General features: G+C 44.2%; 1 protein-coding gene across 1 annotated transcript; it reads right to left on the minus strand.

The window, feature by feature from the left end:
• Positions 1 to 1,412: 1,412 nt before the first annotated feature.
• Positions 1,413 to 17,971, minus strand: LOC118789329 (adapter protein CIKS-like). The gene is made up of 9 exons (XM_036545696.1): positions 17,662 to 17,971; positions 8,124 to 8,770; positions 6,903 to 6,945; positions 4,890 to 4,957; positions 4,193 to 4,290; positions 3,861 to 3,929; positions 3,346 to 3,462; positions 2,674 to 2,748; positions 1,413 to 1,900 (listed from the first exon to the last, which is right to left on the minus strand). The coding sequence occupies exons 1-9, from the start codon at positions 17,667 to 17,669 to the stop codon at positions 1,754 to 1,756; spliced, it is 1,272 nt and encodes a 423-aa protein (XP_036401589.1). The 5' UTR covers positions 17,670 to 17,971; the 3' UTR covers positions 1,413 to 1,753.
• Positions 17,972 to 18,526: the final 555 nt, after the last annotated feature.

The following is an 18,526-nucleotide window of genomic DNA, read 5'->3' on the forward strand; positions in this document are numbered from 1 at the left end:
TTATATATGTATACGGTTTATGTTGGAACACTGTAAATGCATATCTTGCAGCTGTACCAAAGGCTGGGACATCTTTCCTCCATCTTTTCCACAACAGTTTACCCTAGGCAGGGCATGACATTTGGTGGTAGCCGTGGGATGTCTAGCTGACTTGCGGAGCCATAGGGGGTGGTCTTGGCTGCGAGCTCAGAGGACCCAACAGAAAACAGTGGCCCCAAGGCCTACAGAAAGGGACACGATGAGGTCAGACACATCAGTTGTGCAGTTTTTATAGTCATTAGTGGGACAGGTTTGACTAGTTTTAGTTAATTGCATGGGGATGTATCTGTAAATTCTCCTCCCAAATCTTTGTTTGAAACTTTCCAGTCTCAGTATCCAAAACATCCACTATCTTCACACCCTTTCTTCTATGCACCTTATCTCACTACTACAATCTTCTCCAAGGTCTCTTCTGAGAGACCCAAGGTTTCTAGACCTGTACCGTTTTTTTTTTTTTTCTTCTGTGACTCTCAATTCTTCGTTCTAAATTCCTTTACCTTCACCATCTAAACAGAGACTGGAGAGTAATTGTGAAACCCTGTTTGCAGAGCGGCTCAGGAGCATGACGCCAAAGGCCTTCTCTGGATTTGGCTCCTCTCGAACCCAAGCCTATGTCAGAAGTGATTTGGGGGATACAAGTGATAGCAATCTACGCTGTGGGGGCGGGTTTTTAGAAGATTTGGTGTTGTGCTGTCAGTGTGGATCTCTGCCCTGGTCATTCAGTGGGCAGAGCCCCGCACAGAGCTGCAAGCATGCTGGCAGTAGGAATAGGAATAGGTAGAAGAGGAATGATTGGCATCTCAAAGGACCCTGCTCACGCTTGGTCACGCTTGCTCACGTTCATGCTGGTTTCACGCTCTCTCTGTGTGTTCTCAAGCCTGACCAAAAAAAATTGGTTGCCAAGGCATTTCGAAATCCATCCCTCGCAGCACGCAGGTGTCGCAATTCACCCTGCTTACCTGAGGGCAAGCGTGCTGCTCCTGCACGTGTCAATGACTCCATGCGCACGTGAAAGAATTTCTTCTGTTAATTTAATTTACAAAAGCTCCAAATACAATGTCAACAATAGTATAACTGAATCTCAAATCATGAAATGCAAGCCAACACTAAGCTACTTTACCACTCTGAAGCCCAATGTTCCTCAAAGCTCTGAAGCCCAATGTTCCTCAAAGCCCTGAAGCACAGTGCTCCTAAAAGCCCTGAAGCACAGTGCTCCTAAAAGCCCTGAAGCACAGTGCTCCTAAAAGCTCTGAAGCACAGTGCTCCTAAAAGCTCTGAAGCCCAATGCTCCTCAAAGCTCTGAAGCACAGTGCTCCTAAAAGCTCTGAAGCTCAAAGCTCTGAAGTACAGGAGCTGGGAGAAGGCAGTGGGAAATGAAAGTTCTGAGCAAAGACATAAAATCTGCTTTTCTCTTTAAGCCCCAAAACCAAAATCAAGACAAAATAACAGAAACTCTCACAGAAGCCCAAGGGCGCATCCTAGCCCTAAAGTCACCAGCCCACGGAAAAAGCCGGGAGGCACAGGGAGGAACCCCACAGTCCGGCCGCGGGACAGTCATAGGTAGGTGGAGGAGGGCACTGTCCAGTCAAATAGGATGCGTGAGTTCATCTGCAGGAAAAAGGGGGCGGGACCCCCCCCCCCCCTTGATCAGTCCTGGCGGGGGGAGGGGGTAGCATTTCAACAGGGGAGGCCCACTCCAGCACAGATGGGGGCGCTAGAGAGGGATGGAGACAATGGTAGGCAGGTCCCCGATGGGGGGCGGGTTGTACTTCTCCACGCGCATCAGCCGGCGCAGGATGTCGTCACGGTCCTTGGGCCACGAGTGGACGTGCGTGTTCTGCAGCCATGTGGGCACGTGACACTGGGACAGACACGCAGGAGTGAGCTCCTTACAAGCACCCCAAGCAACAGATTCAAAAACATTTTTTTTGGTTTTTTATTTCAAACATGCGCTCGGCCCATGTCTTTGTATTTGAACACAAACACAGGGAAAGTTATTGTAATATGTTTTGCATTGTGTCACTATATTACGCTACACCAAGGTGTGCTTGACTTTAATAGCAGTGGCAGAAGGAAACTGACATTGAACCTCAGCCCCTCTATCAGTACATACCTAACCTAATGCTTTTTACCTGCTACAATGCACCAGAGTGCCACACAAAAGTGGGACAGATATATGCATCAGAAGCAACAGCCTGTTTGGCAGCATAAGCCTTTGCTGCAGAAAAAGCTCAGTGATCAAAACTCTTTGGTGATAGAGGCTTGTGGTGGTGCAAGCCTGGTAAATGGAGACAGTAGTGTCTGATGGTACACCTTATGACAGCAATTATTGTGGTAATGATTCCCACAGTGGTGCTTTGTAACAAATATGGCATCAATGGCTGCATGGCTAACCCCATTGAATGCACTTTTTGTGGCTAAGAGAGTTTGCTAAATGAATTTATGGAAAAGCAAGCACTTCATTCCAGGGGTAGCTAAACACAAGAGCACAGCTGAAATACGGATCAGTGGGGCGACTGGTCACTTTCCAATAAAGTGAGAAGTAAGGCCTGAAAAAATAAACCTGCCTAATTTTTACTTAGTTATTTTTACAGTACAGCCATGGTCAGTGAGTTGAATCAAACGGAACAGTACCTTTTTCGCACCAGGAAAGAGGATGGGTATGAATCGGAAATTTCGGCACCCATTCTGAATGAACTCGTTCTGCAGCTATAACACACAGATAAAACGTATTGAAGGCAATCTTTAGATAATGGGTTTCATTGTGCATTGTGCAAATGGATAAAATTGTAACTTCTGTAAGTCGCTCTGCATAAGAGCACCTGCTAAATGACAATAATGTAATGTAATGTCAAGAGATCTGATCATCACCTGTGGCATTCAGCTATCTTAACTGACAGACTATATTCTCGTGCTGGACAAACCAAACAGAGATATATATGTACGCTAATCTCTGTATGTAGTTGAATGTCGGGAGAAGACAGGGTGGAACAGGCAGGTTAACAGTGAGAGAGGTAGTAGTGTAATGGTAAGGAGCAGGGCTCACCGGTTGTTGGTTTGATTCCCTGCTGGGGCACTGCTGATGTACCCTTAGGCAGGGTACTTAACCCACAAATGCCTCAATAAATATCCAGCTGTATGAATGGATAACATGTAAAAACTGCGACCTATGTAAACCACTCTGGATAAGAGCATCTGCTAAATGACAATATTGCAATGTAATGTAATGTAATGTAGAGAGCAAGGCAAGCTGGTGACATGTAGGACCAGCTTCACTCAGTTTTAGCACACCAGAGGAAAGCCCACCTGCTTGTGTATGTACACTGTGTTCAGGGTCCTCTCATCATTGTCCCGGCTGATGCTGGCAGCTGTCACGGTCTCGTAGTACTTAGGGCTGATGACTATGATGATCAGGTAGTCTTTCTGAGAGAGGGAGAGAGCAGGGGTCAGAAACTCAGGCCCATGTATAACTTCTGTGACACGGAGCACGTGGGACAGCCTTCACAATGATGTCGTTATTTCGCTCCGCTTTTTGGTACAGACAGGCAATTTTTTTCCGCACTGCTAGGAAGGTGCTTCTCGCTCGCTGTCAAACGCGCGTTGAGCAGAAACGAGCACGGAGAATCCCGAGCCATTTGCGTCAGGCAGCATTGCGTTGAAAAGGAGGCCTCTCTGACCGGCTCCAAACATGAAACAAGCGCAGCGCTGACAGGAAACGGGCTACACTGACAGGAAACGCGAGTGTGACTACCAACAATGCCTCCCACAAGCTCTTGAGCTCCAAGTGGGCGGAGGCTCTCCATTTAAGCAGCCGTCTTTACCTCATTGATAAACTGCTCCATGAAGTCGATTTTGCTGATGCTTCTGAACTGCTGTTCAAATACATCAATCTGTAGAAGAAAAAAGAAAAGAAACACATACATGGGCAAAGTCTTAGAGAGACCAGCAGGAGACACAACGAGAGAAACAGACAGAGGATCTTCCACAGAGTGGGTCTCTTGAGGCTTTTTGTGAGAAGCACTCTGGAGGAGAGTAGTAAACTGTGTAGAAAGCAGTGCTGGCTTAATCAGACGAAGGAAACCTCCAGTCAGTGTCGCTGGTCACACTTTCACTGAGCCTTACCTACTCTCAGACACCACAAAACCAAACTTACTCGCATGTCGAAGCCGTTGTGTCGTAGCAACGCCACAAACTTGATTATCTCGTTAACGTGCTTGTCACTGTCGGCCTCGTACGTGACAAATACCTTCCCTGTGAGGGACAATCAGATTGGTGGGAGGGGGAAAATAGAGAGAGGGAGGGAGAGAAAGAGAGAGAGAGAGTGAGAAAGAGTGAGAGACAGCACTCAGCGATGACACCAAGTGACTGCGTCACCTGCAGACTTCAAAGCTATGAGAAAGTGACACCTTTCAAAACAAGTGGTGACACTCCCATCTCTCATGCTAAAAGAATCTTCTGGCAGAGACAAATTATATCACCTGCGCTTCTGTTTCATACTCCAAGTGTTATACATTAAGCAGCTTTTCAGGACCTTGGATCTACTAGATATTTTTTTAATACAACAGCCTTTTCCAACTCTCTCAAGTGCCCAGGAGGGTTAGTGCCACATACTCAACAAAAATAATCATTAGAAACTGCTATGAAGTAAACATTTTTCAACGATTTCAAGATTTTCTGTTGGTCCTAATTATTTCCTGATTCTAGTTAATGATAATGTCTTTATTAGGTATTCTCCATATAGAAATATATGTATCCTCTTTGTTTGCCTCTAAATGTAAATATGGCCTCTTAATTCCCTCCTCAAACCCAGAGTTCAAAGGTCAAGGATTGGCCTGGGGGTGAGTACTCACGGTGCTGCAAGGAGAGGGGTGTTTTGCAGGGTGTGGTGTTGGGCCTCAGGTGTGGATGGGGATACTCGCTGAGGGGAGGGAGGAGTAAAAACACACCCAAATTAACATTCCCCTCCAAGCACGCACACACCCACCTTCATTCTCACTCTCAACAGAACTGAGCCTGGGGGCTCCAGCTGTATGACTGGTGACCCACCCGTACTCAATCTCCGCAAAAGCCCTAACACAGCAGCCTGACATCGTATACACCTTCCTGGGATATGGTGTGTTGGCTCCAACGCACCCCTGAGATCTATTACACGGCTGTAGACTGATGCCATGCAGTAAAATATCCTAGTTAATGCCAAAACGCAGGCCAACTGCCACTGATGAAGTGATACTGTGAGGTTCGCATCTAGCAGCATTTTAATATGTCTGTGTACATGTGTATATCTCTGAGCTTTTGTATGGTCATGTGTATATCTCTGTGCTTTTTATAGGAAACGTGATTGGTTCTCTCAGCTACAGAGGCACGTTCCTCATCAAATTTAATGTGGATACTAAATTTAATGTGACACATTACTTAAGTGGAGTTGACGCTAATAAATCAAAACAAAAAAAGACAACCAATCTACGCTGACACTTTGCCAATAATGAGTAATTGTGTGTGGCTTACAGTCAAGACCTGTGCTCCGTAATGATGTCATCTTCACAGGTTTTGAGTCAGGATAGCTGCGATAGCTAAATTTAAATTGTGATGAAATCTTTACCGGCTAACTTCGAGGACACCTGGATTGATACAGCCGACAAAACAAAACCCAGCCATACTAAGTCTGTTTTGAATAATTGAGAAAAAAACCATACACCTTCAATGATACATTCTCACAGTTAAATGCTTTACACATATTCAGCATATGACAAACTCAAGTCTGCAGTGGCTACAATGTCAGTATAATTTTGGTAAGGATTTGTCATTTTAAACATGGACTGTATTTCAAAAATGGTACAACAGCTCAAACAGAATGTACAAATGTAACATGTAATCCAATACATTCAAAATTAAAAAAACAAATATACACTTTACATGTTTATTATAACCGTGTCAAATATTCATTAACTGAGGTAATAAAGTACTGCTAAATCGAAGACATGTAGTACAACACCTACTTTCCACAAAGATCATCCTGCATACCTCCAGTTTTTCCGAGGAAGACGGAAATTTAAGTTTCCACTAGGGAGGTGTGGTAGAGTTTCAATGCAACTAAGTTTAGCACACAGGTGAGAGATACACAGGTACATCATGGTAGGGACTAGCATGTAAATACATGCTTACACTGTGTGAACCCTGCAAAACAAACATGAAACCAAGCTCCACAAGACAGTCTCACTAGGATTTCAAAAGTAATTCCTTGTAAGTCCTTCGACATGAACAGATGACATGTGTCAGTCAGCCACAACTGAGAAAGGCATCTCCATACGAGACACAATCAACGGAAGTAACACCATAAATATTTTATGTTTTGTTTAGCATTTTATCTTGATTCTTTCCACTCTCTTTACTGTTTTTAAATGCACAGCATCAGTCAATGCTATCTATCTCGACACAGGCTTCTGACTTTCTGCTGTGCTTCGCTGATAACAAACGTGAATCCACAATGCATTTTTGCTTCTGTTCCAGTATACAGTTACAAGACAAAGACACTTGGCTAAGGTTTTGGCAGTAATATTCTAGGGCAGGTGGGCCATGCTCATGATTAAACAACCACAGGTGAGAACGCTAACCAATTACCCAGCAGGTGAGAAGCAGATACTGGGAAATATTTCTTGTTGGCAGGCTGCGACAATAACCCAGCCAGTATTTTCTTAAGGCCGTGCTATAGCAAAATATTGTATGCCTGTCATTTTCAGCAGGAGTTTTACAGTGTTCATGGGATGATGCAGTCACCTGAATATAGCAGGGACCGCTGAATTGCAGAATCACAGAGAGGCCAATTAAATGTACATGTAAACCGCTGTGATTCCTGACAAACTCACCTCTGAGCGGAGTCAGTGTCTGAACAGCCACAGCGGTCTGGACCTGGGAGACAGAGACACATACAGGGCAAGAGAGAGAAACAGATGGGATGATGAAGAGACATATTAAATTCATCTAGACAAGAAAAACAGCAGGTCTGGCAGCAGGGTATATATCCAGGCCACTGAGAATGCGTTTTCTGTATGTATGTACGTATATATATATATATGTGTGTACGTATGTATGCGTATATTTGTAATTATGTTTCCTCCAAGTGCCTGCTTTAAAAGTTCAGCATGTATATTTACTTTTGTCTCAATAAAGTGTAATACAGCTTATTTGAATTTTAATTTCAAAGAGAGAAAGCAACAGAGTTTATGAGGTTTTCATTGCAATGACTTGTTTCAACAGAGAGCTTGGAAGAGGTTCCATTTACATATTTACAAGTAGGAAAAACACAGCAAACCAGACCCCTCCCCTGCCAACAAAAAAACATGAACCATCAGAAAAAGAAAAACAACAAAGAAAAAGGGAACAGCACTGTGAAACATCCAGGGAGAGGAAGACAGAAAGAGACAGAGAGAAGGCACAGAAGACAATGCTGCTGCCAAGCTGTGCTGATGTGGGGCCAACACTTATACGGTCCTCAACCCGCAGTGATCCCTTTGTGTTTATGTACAGCTTAATTACTTTCCTCGCTTGCGTTGACCAGTTGTCAGGAAAACATTCTGTGATCAGTACAGATCTTGAGGGCTGGCTTTACTTTCCTCAGGTAAACATTATTGTCAAGGGAGAAATGTCTGACACTTTGACACTGATGAAGGATAAGATAAAGAATGTCCACCCTGCTTTGGTTTGGAGGACACCCTGCCAAACCATTGGTTAATTTGGTGTAGAATCAGAGGCCTGGTCAAACTCAGCCTCAGCTGTAAAGCTACAGGGGTTCAACAGCTTTCACTGATTGTGTTTCTGGGGTACGGATTCACTTGTACGGGAGAACTTGTCCGAACTGGAGTTTCACAGTGAGCGAGCGCAGCCTTTAATTTCACATAGCAAACTCAAACAAAACAAAGGCTGCAGATATTGGTGCTTACCACATCGCGGTTACAGACCTTCCTGTGTTTTTCCAAGAAATGCGGTCCGCAGGAAATTTCTCAAAACGTTTCTCAACACCGCGCACGATGCGAGGGGAGGGGAAGTGACACGTTCAACACTCACGCCGGCGTCACTCTCTGACTCACCTGGGGGTCCGTAGGGCACGTGGTGCCCCGGCCTGAGATAGTGGTGGGGCGAGGGGCCCATGCGGAGGCCTTCAGCTGGGCACTGCGTGCAGCAGCCCACGCCCTGGGGGGCACAGAGGTAGGGAGGGGGCATGAAGTAGTTTGGGGGAAAGGAGTGCAGAGACCGGGGCTGCTCCAGGCTGCTGCAGCTGGGGCCGAGCGAGGAGAGCTTGGTCTGGTGGTGGCAGTCTTGGCTCAGAAGGCTGGGGTACTCCGACGGGGCCATACAGAAGGGCACGCTGTTGGGGTACCCTCTCCCGTAGAAGCTGCTGGCGAAACTCGGGTACGGGCCCGAACTTTTGTGGGCGTCGGGGCAGCTCAGGCACCCCTCGGCCTGGCTGGGGAAGGGCGTGGGCGGGCTGTACCCTGAGGGCAGGCCCAGGGGAGGCTGGTAAGGGGTGTAGCTGGGCTGGGAAGGGTCGCGTCTGTACAGGTGCTGCTCGGCCATCCCGCTCAGGCAGCTGACGGGGGAGCGGTTCCGAGGGCTGAGCGATTCGGGGCGCGGGCTGGAGCGCATGCTGAAGGGGGCGCTGGCTGGGAAGTTGTCGCTCAGCATCTCGTCGTTCTCCTCAGGGCAGTTGAGCGATTCAGACGCGACGGCCGCATATCTGCAGAGATATCACAGGGCACTGACGTTTCAGCTTCACTTATGATCAATGTCATATCAAAAAAACGACATTCGTTACATTTTCTGCCCTTGGCCTTGTGATCAAAGTAACACCGTGGGCATTTACATTCACGGGAGGGAGGGCAGAGCAAGTAGAGACTGAAACATGGACACCTTCCAGAGCCGAAGCAACAGAACTCAGAACAGAATTGTCTTACATTATTAACACATCCAAGTGTGAAAACACTCATTTTCCTGGAGTTAGCAAAACTAGTAAATCATTTCAGACAGGCAAGAGGACTGCATTAACCTTTTGAAAATATGCTGATAGTTTTAAAAACACTGGGGGGGGGGGGTAAGTAGGTCAAACCCATTCCACAGACATAAATCTTACACATATGTCCTCTTCCAGTGTAGACGCTGCTCAGAGCACAAGGTATCCATAAATATTCAGAGACTCTGATTCTTGTCTCTTATCATGGTGACACAGACCAACAAGCAAATAAAACAAGAAACAGCACTGCTGGGGAGGAAAGACAGACATGAACAAGCTGAGAGTCTCTGGTTCACCCTTCTACTGTATTTTCTGCATTTTTTTAAAGCCAACACGTGGTATGCAGAGCCTTCTCCAGCAAAGCCCCACTGCTGTGGAATAATGTACCCTAGCGTATCCGGGAATCACACACTGTTGCGCGAGTTGAGTGACTGACAGAGAGAAGGCACAGAGCACACAGTGGTCCTGCCAAGGTGCGCTGATGGAGGGCCAGCGCTTACGCAATCCTCAACCCACAGTGATGCCGGTTCGCCGGGTGTGCCGTTCCAGCTTAATTACTTCCGTCGCTTGCTTTGATCAGTTGTCAGGAAAACATTCTGTGATCAGTAAATATCTCGAGGGCCGGCTCTATTTTTCTCAGGTAAACATTATTACCAAGGAAGAAATGTCTGACACTTTGACACTGATGAAGGATAAGATAAAGAATGTCCACCCTGCTTTGGTTTGGAGGACACCCTGCCAAACCATTGGTTAATTTGGTGTAGAATCAGAGGCCTGGTCAAACTCAGCCTCAGCTGTAAAGCTACAGGGGTTCAACAGCTTTCACTGGTTGTGTTTCTTTTGTATGGATTCAAGATTCCGGGCCAAACCTGTTTGAACTGAAGCCTTTAATTTCACATAGGAAACACAAACAAAACAGAGGCTCCCACTCTTGTCGAATAATCTACTCAAGCATATCCGGGAGTCAGGCTCAGTTTCTATACTTAGGTCTAGGTTAAAAACATTCCCATTTACTCCGTGGTATAGATGCAGACTTAGCCACAGAGCCGTGCAGTGCCATAAACCTTATTGGTCATTCCTCACTGTTCAGCCACCACCACTAAGGCCAGGCTGGTTAGACTACTCCCTTATGAGTGCACACAGTCTCCCTAGTAGATATGCTGCTCTACTGTGGCCTATAACTGGCATAAATTCACTTCCATATTCCTGTCTTTGTGCTTGTCTTTTATTGCACTTAAAAACTGTGAAGACAATGCTATAACCACATGTATGCTTTTGTCTGTTCCCATCTAATCTTCTCCTGGAACAATAGCCCAGGAGAGGGTCGTCTGCTCTGAGAGGTCTGCCTGCCTTGAGACATGAGGGCTGAACTTGCTACACTGCCAAGATGTCCAGCTGCCAGCACGGCATTAGCCCATGGCTAATGCTGAGATGAAGTCACCCACAACCATGAGGACCACAGCAGATCTGAGACATTCCACATCTACAGCCTGCGGGGTTATCCAGAAAGACACTCCATCAGCCATTTCCAGCTTTCACAAGTATCCAGGAGGATCAGTGCCACAAACTCATCTATTTAACAACATTTTTGCCACATACTATTTCGAGCAGATTACACAACTGTTTCATAGCTTTTCTGCTTATCCTTATCGTGGATACTCTCTGATATTGGCTGATGACAATTCCTTTATCCAGTTTTTGTCTTTGACATACACAGTAAATGAGTTGGAATTGGAAATTATTTAAAATTTATAGCAACTTTCTCAGACCAACCATCTGTGTGTGTGTTGTAATGGGGGGGGGGGGGGGGGTGATTTACGAAAGAGTTCATTTCACCACTAGCAACAGGAATTAGGGTACGCAATCTTCCTTTATCCTGTGACTGCAATACCTGCTCCTGACTTACCCAGCAGAGTGAATGAAAAAAAACTGCATTAAATGTTTAGAACATCTCAACTTGCCTTTAAGACTGTGCACTGGGCCAAAATAAATACATTACAAATACCAGAACTATGCTTAAAAAATAGTAACCATTTTGAAAATAGTGGCACAAGCACCACTTCCATCCTCAACATGTGGAGCTGTGAATTTCTGAAACAGATTATGCTGTATCTGGGTGAGACTTCAGTCGTATTCACAGTTTACCTCTTTGGGAAGTTGTGCTTGCCAGCTCTGACAGATTTATGACACATTCTGTATCACCAAGGAGATGAGAGGAAACACTGTGAAGATTAAGAGAAACAGCTCTGAAACCAAAAATACCCCCCTCCCCACCCCCACTCCCAAAAAAAAAAAAATTCTCTCCACTTACACTGAAGTGTCTAGTCATACTTGCTGAAGCAATCCCTTTATGGATGGAAAAAACACTAAAAACTGTTAACAGGACTACATGGAGAAATGCTGTCCTGAAATCTGCAGCAAAAAATTATTATTAATAATTAATCATTATTATTATCCCTTAGCAAAGAATCACAGGAGATCCAGAACTCTGAAATGGACTCATTCGTCAGATGTGAAACACACGTGTATCAGAGTCTAACAGAAACCCTCCTCTGCCTTTAACTCCACACGCGATCTGCGTGCTTGTAACAGCACGCAAATGCCGCTGACTGCGGTCGAGACCTACTTCTGCTCTGCATGTTCTCTTCTGAAAGCATAAGTCTAGCCACCCCCTTAGAACATGCTGAGGATGGTAATTACACAGCAATATTTACTGATCAACCCTAAAGCACAACATATATCCGTAAACCTACTCATAAAACATTGGCAAATTGCCAGTGATTCTACTTATGGAAAACAAGATAAGGCAAAGTGCACATATAAATATCTTACGCCATTTAGAGGTGATTCCAGAGGGCATACAGCAGACTAGTTTAAATGGAACATTCATTCTAGCTGAAGCCGTTCTCAGAGCTCAGTGGTCTTGTGGTCTAAACTCCAGTTTTGGTCTAAGCTAAAGTTGAATCTTTTTGCTTGGCCAAGGTCAGAACATGTGCGGTGCGGTCCAAGAGCAGCATTCCCATCAAGAAGTGAGAGAATGACTTTTCATTCTAGGATGCCATGAAAGAACACACCCAGGTATCATGTGATCTGGTCCCTAGTGACATTGTTGTTTGCTTAGCACCTGCTACTGCTTGAGGATTTTACTCAATGTCATCTTTGGTCAAGAGCACTAATGCCAGTTTCCTACTGAGAACTTCATCAAACGTGTGACTTGCTTTTATTCGTCTCATCTCTCTGGTGAGCTGGGAGCTCAATTATCAGCCAGAGAATCGGATATCCTTTTTTCAAACCAATTTCTCAGAAATAACAGTCTTGTGAAAGATGTGCAAAATGGCACCTTCCTGTAAGAGGGCTCCTGTTTCTGCAGAAAACTGAAAACACTTAAAGATTCATCCCTCCGAGTTACCTTTATGCTTCCCCCACTTTCAGCTAATCTGGCATAGCCATGCTATGTTTGCCTCTCCACAGCTCCCTCCATGCTCATGCAGGAACACTGACACAAGAACCACAATCCTCCGAGCATGCTCACATGCATTTTTCACACTACAAGTCCCACAGTGCACTGCAGCAGAGCAGAAACCGGCTGGAGGATAGCCACGTCTCCGCTGACATAACCAGAGTGACTCACAGCGGCCTCTGTGATATTGCCTAAGACCGCCTCAAGGGTCTGCTACAGATAACATCACGGCAATTACTGTCAGACACAAAGAGCGAGAGAGACACACTAACTATAAAAAGTTCATTCTGAACAGAGCGCTGGCATTAAAGTAAGCCCTTAATTTTTCATTTTATTTATCTGTGCCGTGGGCTGCTTAAGTGGAGTGCACTGCATGCACAACCCATGAATCAGGTCGGGGTGGCTGTAAAGACACTCCTGTGTTTAACTTGGTCTCTCGGCTACAGAGTGATTCTGGCGAACTGTCAGCTCTGCAGACCTAAGGTTCAGCACAGAATAAACCTACAATGGATCAACAAGACAGAAAAACGGCAGATGAAGTATTTTTTTATACTGGTTGATACCAAACTGATTTGTGAATTTTTTTCTGAAGAAAGGGCAAGGCACTTACTAGTATTTGGTCTAGCCATAAGCCATAACTAAGCCATAAGCCATCTAACAGTCCAAATAAGGAGCTGACATGCATAAAGCAACACTAACCATCCACATGTCTATCCTGGCCACACCCTCTATCTGCAGCGGTGGTCTGTGGTGAGGGTAAGGAGCCTGTGGCAGCAATTTTGCTTACTGGAGATGCCACATTCACTTTCGGCTGAAACAAGAATCAGGTCTGAGCATGTCTTGGCAAACGCTACACAGAAAAGCCGCCTGGATCCGCTGCTTCGAAAAGAAAAAAAAACAAAACAACCACAGTTCACACCACAACAGTACGAGACAGCATTTTGAGAAATGGCATTGGTTGCATTTTCAGAAACTGTCTGTTCCATTGAAATCAAAGGAGTCAGAGTGCACACCTGAGGACTGTTTTGCTTTCTCATATTAACCTGCAGAACGACATGTAAGAACTTAAACTGAATGTAGATGAGGTGTCTAACATACCAAACAACTCACTTTCAGCACGTGCAAGGGTTAAACTCTCATTAATCAACCTGGATTTTGTAAACATAAGGTCAACATACCATAGTTCATGAGACGACACACCTAAAGCTGCACAAAGGACTTCCCTATGTACCAGTTATTTTGTCTGATATTTGCATACATTTTGTCAATTAGGAGTGACAATTAAGAATGTAAATCAGTGCTTAAGCAAAAACCAAAATATAATGCTGGGAGGAGGCACACAGGGACAGAGGGCTGATTCCACATCCCACAGTGACAGCGGCAGTCTGTTCTGCCCCAAGACTGAGGACAAGGGTCCTTCATCCAATCAGAGAAGGTGTTGCCAGGATCCACTGACCTTTATGTTACCTGGATAGGCTGATGGAGGACACAGGTGATTCACTTAACATGCTCATTGACTATAAAGAGTGAAGCATCTACCCAGTGCCTTCACTAGTCTGTCGCCAATGATCAAGCAGTCAGACATTCTTCTTCTTCTGCTGGCACTGAGAGATGACAGGGGTAGGGAATAGCTGCCACACCCTGGGATATACAAGAATCAGGGACAACTAATGCCATAGCAGCGGCATAGTCACAGACCATGACGTAAATCGGGACTCTCCATTGGGTCAGGCAAACATTGCAGCAAACACTTTGCAATCTGCTTCAACTGACACAGAGGAATGTTGCTCAATAAACACAGTTTATTTTAGAGAGGAGCTTTCGATTTGAGATGTGTTGAGCACCCCCCCCCCCCCCCCCCCCCCCCCGCCCCACAGGGAACTTTCACAATCCTGTGGTAGTATGTAGTAGTATGTGTCACAGTCCTGGAGTATCATAAAAGCAGTACAGACATCATCAGCCACGCAACCCCCAACACACAGTGCTGACATGAGGCCCGGCGGGCTGGGTGAGACGGAGCTACCCCACATCAGAGAGAAGCATGAGGAAGGTGTGCCAGATATTTCCTCATTTCTTATGCCCAGGCCATGCTGCCTTAGCAATGCTGGATAGAAACTCATCCATTTAATGTCCACGAAGCTACTCTCAAACTTCATCATTTCCTTCTGTGCGCTATAAAATAAACTGCTTCGGAAAATAACCACAGGACACAAAGAGGGTTCAGTCAGTTTGCTAACACTATGTAAGAGTCACTGGGGAACATGGGTTTCTTGAGTCCTGCCAAAAAACAGTACATGTGTGGTTTCCGCATTTTCGTAATTTACTACCAAAATTAAAGAACCGTAAAAAATACATGCAAATGGTTCACAGATTGTGACCGTCACTGATAACTGATAAAAGGACTTCACCGCATTCAAAAATATTTCCATAATACTAGTGATAAGCTCCCTAGTCTATGTTTAAGAATATTTAAAATGTTTCACTTTCCAATTCAAACATCAACCAATCGAACTTAAAATCCTTAAAATTTAAACTCCTTTTGGTAAATAATATAACTCAGGATGAAGAAGCTGTTGTGCAGAAAGGAAACGGCATAAAACACACGCAAGGACTTGTAATATAAGAAATATACTCATATGTGCTTTTTGTAGCATACTGGAAAGATTAGAGCTGAAGATGATTCAAAGTTAGCCTAGAAACATTCAGGCTATGGCCAAGCTTTGACATAGATTCTACTCTGGCCATCTCAGAAGGGAGGGCATCTTTTTTCCGGAAACCTCTGTGAAGTGGCTGCTACTGTGCTGTATGCACACACATCCATTAGCATATTACTTATCTGCCTTACAGATCAGCAGCGATAAATGCATGCATCACTACAATGAGTAAAGGGCAGACGCACAGTGGAACGTGGTTGTTTTCTCAAATGTACCATTTTTCATGCCACTTTATTGGTACACTTGGCTTTTGTAGGCTGCTCTGGATGGGAGCATCAACTAAATGACCAAAGTTTTATAAGTAAAGCAACTGCAATCTCAACAGCAGCACCAACAACCACACACACTCTCATGCTGTGCTCAGAGATTTTATCACAGCAAAGAAGGCCATGTTCTAGAGGAAGTCTGGGCTCTTTAGAAACTTGCAAGTTTTTTTTTTCCAGTGAAATCTGGAGATGGAAACAAACTGTTCAAAAGCAGGAACGTTCCTAGCTATTGAAAAGATCCGGGGCTAAGTCAAGTTTGCCTGGGGCTTGTCTTTTTTTTGAAGAGAGATTGGCATCGGTAGGTTGGGGAGGTTATATCTACCTTTATAATAAATAAATATTATCACACCTTGGGACGCTGCAAGTCAAGTTCCAGTCTGTTACATAGTCTGTGTGTTGTTTTCCAATAAACACCTCCTTTTTCTGGGCAAAAATAATCGGGGCTAGGCTTAAAATATTCGAAGCTATAGCCCCGAATGATCGGACCTAATGATGCCACTGTTCAAAAGCAAACATCTATAACTGATCACTATACTGCCCACCTTCCACCCCTGAACTTTGTCCCACCCCTGAGCAATTAATGCCAGTGTCTCCAGTTATGACCGCATGGATGACACTCCCTGTATCGATAAGTTTTCAGGAAAATGTCCCAGAGAGTGAAACTGTTAGGCTGAGGCTGTGGACAGATACCAGGGGATACCTTTCCAACGGCAGAGATGAAGGTGCATCTTCAAGTGTAAAGGTGTTGATTTTCATTTTGGCCAAACAGGTTCACTTATTAGTACAGTATTAGTAAAATATCATTCAGCAATGCAGCATCAGTACAGTACTCACTTTCATTATAAATACTTTCATTAACTTTGATACATTTAATATTCTTCCATTCTTTCACCCACATTTTCATTACAACTTCAGCTTTCTAAGGGAAAACGTATTTCATATCTAAGGGAGATTATCTGAAAATCTACAACACCATTTATATGCTACAGAAACAAACACATGTCCTTAAAAAGTTTGAAAGATTTCTTCAGTACCCTCCTAGAATAATTTTAATTTTATCTCACTCTGAATCTGACACTTATTTTATCTTCAGAGTATCACCTTTTTATTCTGGTATACTTTCTACAACATTTTTGATAGTTATGTATGATTTGTCATCTCTCAAAAAAAAAGAGAAGCACTTGAAAGAAGCTTTAAAGAAGAGTTTGTTTATACAGTTTCGTTTACATTTCATTTATTCACTTTCTTTTTTAAAATATACACCGGAAAACAACCTCTATCAGACTGACCCACTGTGGACAGCTTTAGATGTGTATGGTTATCTGTAATATATGTTGAGTTTTGCATTTATGATCACAATGATTACGGCAAATAGACTGGAACAGCCTTTAGACAGAGCAAGCATTATGCGGTTGCAGCGTTGTATGAAATGACACAAAAGAAGAAAGTTTCTGGCTCCAGCTACTCCAGCACCCTCGCAAAAAAACAACTAATTTCTGGACTCCGTCAAACCCGTACAATCCCACACAGACCTCAAAATGAGATGCAACCCTTTCTGAATAATCACTCTTGCTAATAAATGTTTAAATAACCTTACTCCAACAGGGAAGATTTCAATCAATGATCAAATAGAGCACTTTTTGCCTGACAGAATTAAAACTCTCTATGCCATTAATGGAACGATGATATGAATGTCAAAAGCTGTCATTCAGTGCGAAGTCTTGATTTTGCGGTATATAAACAACCTGAGCGGATTTTCCATCCCCGAGTACTAAATTTACAGCTAGTTAATCAACCTTACAGTTATGTATATTTTCTGGTGTACTTAACCGTGGATTTTCCACTTTAAGAATTTACAGATTATGAATCAATAGGCTACATCTACCTTTAGGTACGAATATTTTCTAATACAGATCTCAATGCCAATCTCATGCCTTCTTACTTTCGAGATTAGTTTCTAGTTTTATATGATCTTCATACCGTAAGACAACACAACATCGATGGACACCTTGTAACCTACTGTATAAACTAGTAGTCGTGACGTCCGCGAAGTTTTACAGAGCAGTTGTCAGCGTGGGCAGAAGAAAACACATGCCTCTTCAGTTTTCTCTTCTCGGCATTTAAGTGCCTACAATCCATAGTACGACACAGATCAATATAAAGACTACAGATACTTACTTCATCATTCAGAAGTTAGACACAGGTATGGAACCGAACCCGAAGAGCAAGAACATCCGCAAGTGGGTAGATGAGAACGCACACTATGACATTTAACGCCGGTTCTGGCGTGTAGGCCTATTTACTTGATCGCCGGCTTAAAGACAACTGGCATTTCGGCAGGCAATGAGCTATTTAAAGTCTCACGCCTCCCTTCGACGGAAATTTTCGTTGTAATTGCACCGCCGTCGCCGTTTCCGCTCAGCGTCGACTGCGCAAGGGTCAGTTCTAAGCGGACGGGCGTCTTTTATGTCGTGCAAAGCGACTGAGCGCTGGCTCAGAGAGTAAACCACGTTATGTATGTTATAAGTAAAAGTGACTTGTATCTTGAAGTCGATGATGTCACAGGTGTAGCGTGCACTGGAGGGGGCAGGGCCAGATTTAGGCAACTAGTGTTAACTTAACCCTGCCGTTTTCAGAAAATGCGTGCTTTCCACTTCATATAGGTGGTGCCATTTTGAAATGTGTGCCTATACATGAAAGAAATATATAAAAGTGGTTTAGCCAACCGGTTGAGTAGATGGTGATAAAAATAGGCTACTGGTGAAGAAAAGTGGTTGAAAATCACCCTCACAGTTTGTGAACGCTTTCTCTTGCAGTATCTCTCGTCGCTGCAGTGAGGCTATTTCCACTTAATCTAATAATGCAGATTCATAAATCTTGCGACTGAATATGTCTAACACTACACCTTCCACCTCCAGTGATCTGTCAGTTTGCTACGCCGCTTGCGCCTACTGAACATTGGTTTGTTTGTGGCGCCGCTCACTGGTAGCAATTATTTTCTCCCACAGACTATGTTGCTGGACAGAACGATTTGTTAGTCCCC

The sequence above is a fragment of the Megalops cyprinoides genome, chromosome 14, assembly GCF_013368585.1.
Source record: "Megalops cyprinoides isolate fMegCyp1 chromosome 14, fMegCyp1.pri, whole genome shotgun sequence".
Lineage (NCBI taxonomy): Eukaryota > Metazoa > Chordata > Actinopteri > Elopiformes > Megalopidae > Megalops > Megalops cyprinoides.

What these genes read in the sequence shown, in the direction of transcription:
- LOC118789329 (XM_036545696.1), bottom strand. An exon ending in CGTGCCCTACGGACCCCCAG is followed by an intron (nt 6,946 to 8,123) that starts GTGAGTCAGAGA and finishes TCTGTCTCCCAG; the next exon opens with GTCCAGACCGCTGTGGCTGT. An exon ending in ACAACGGCTTCGACATGCGA is followed by an intron (nt 3,930 to 4,192) that starts GTAAGTTTGGTT and finishes TTTCTTCTACAG; the next exon opens with ATTGATGTATTTGAACAGCA.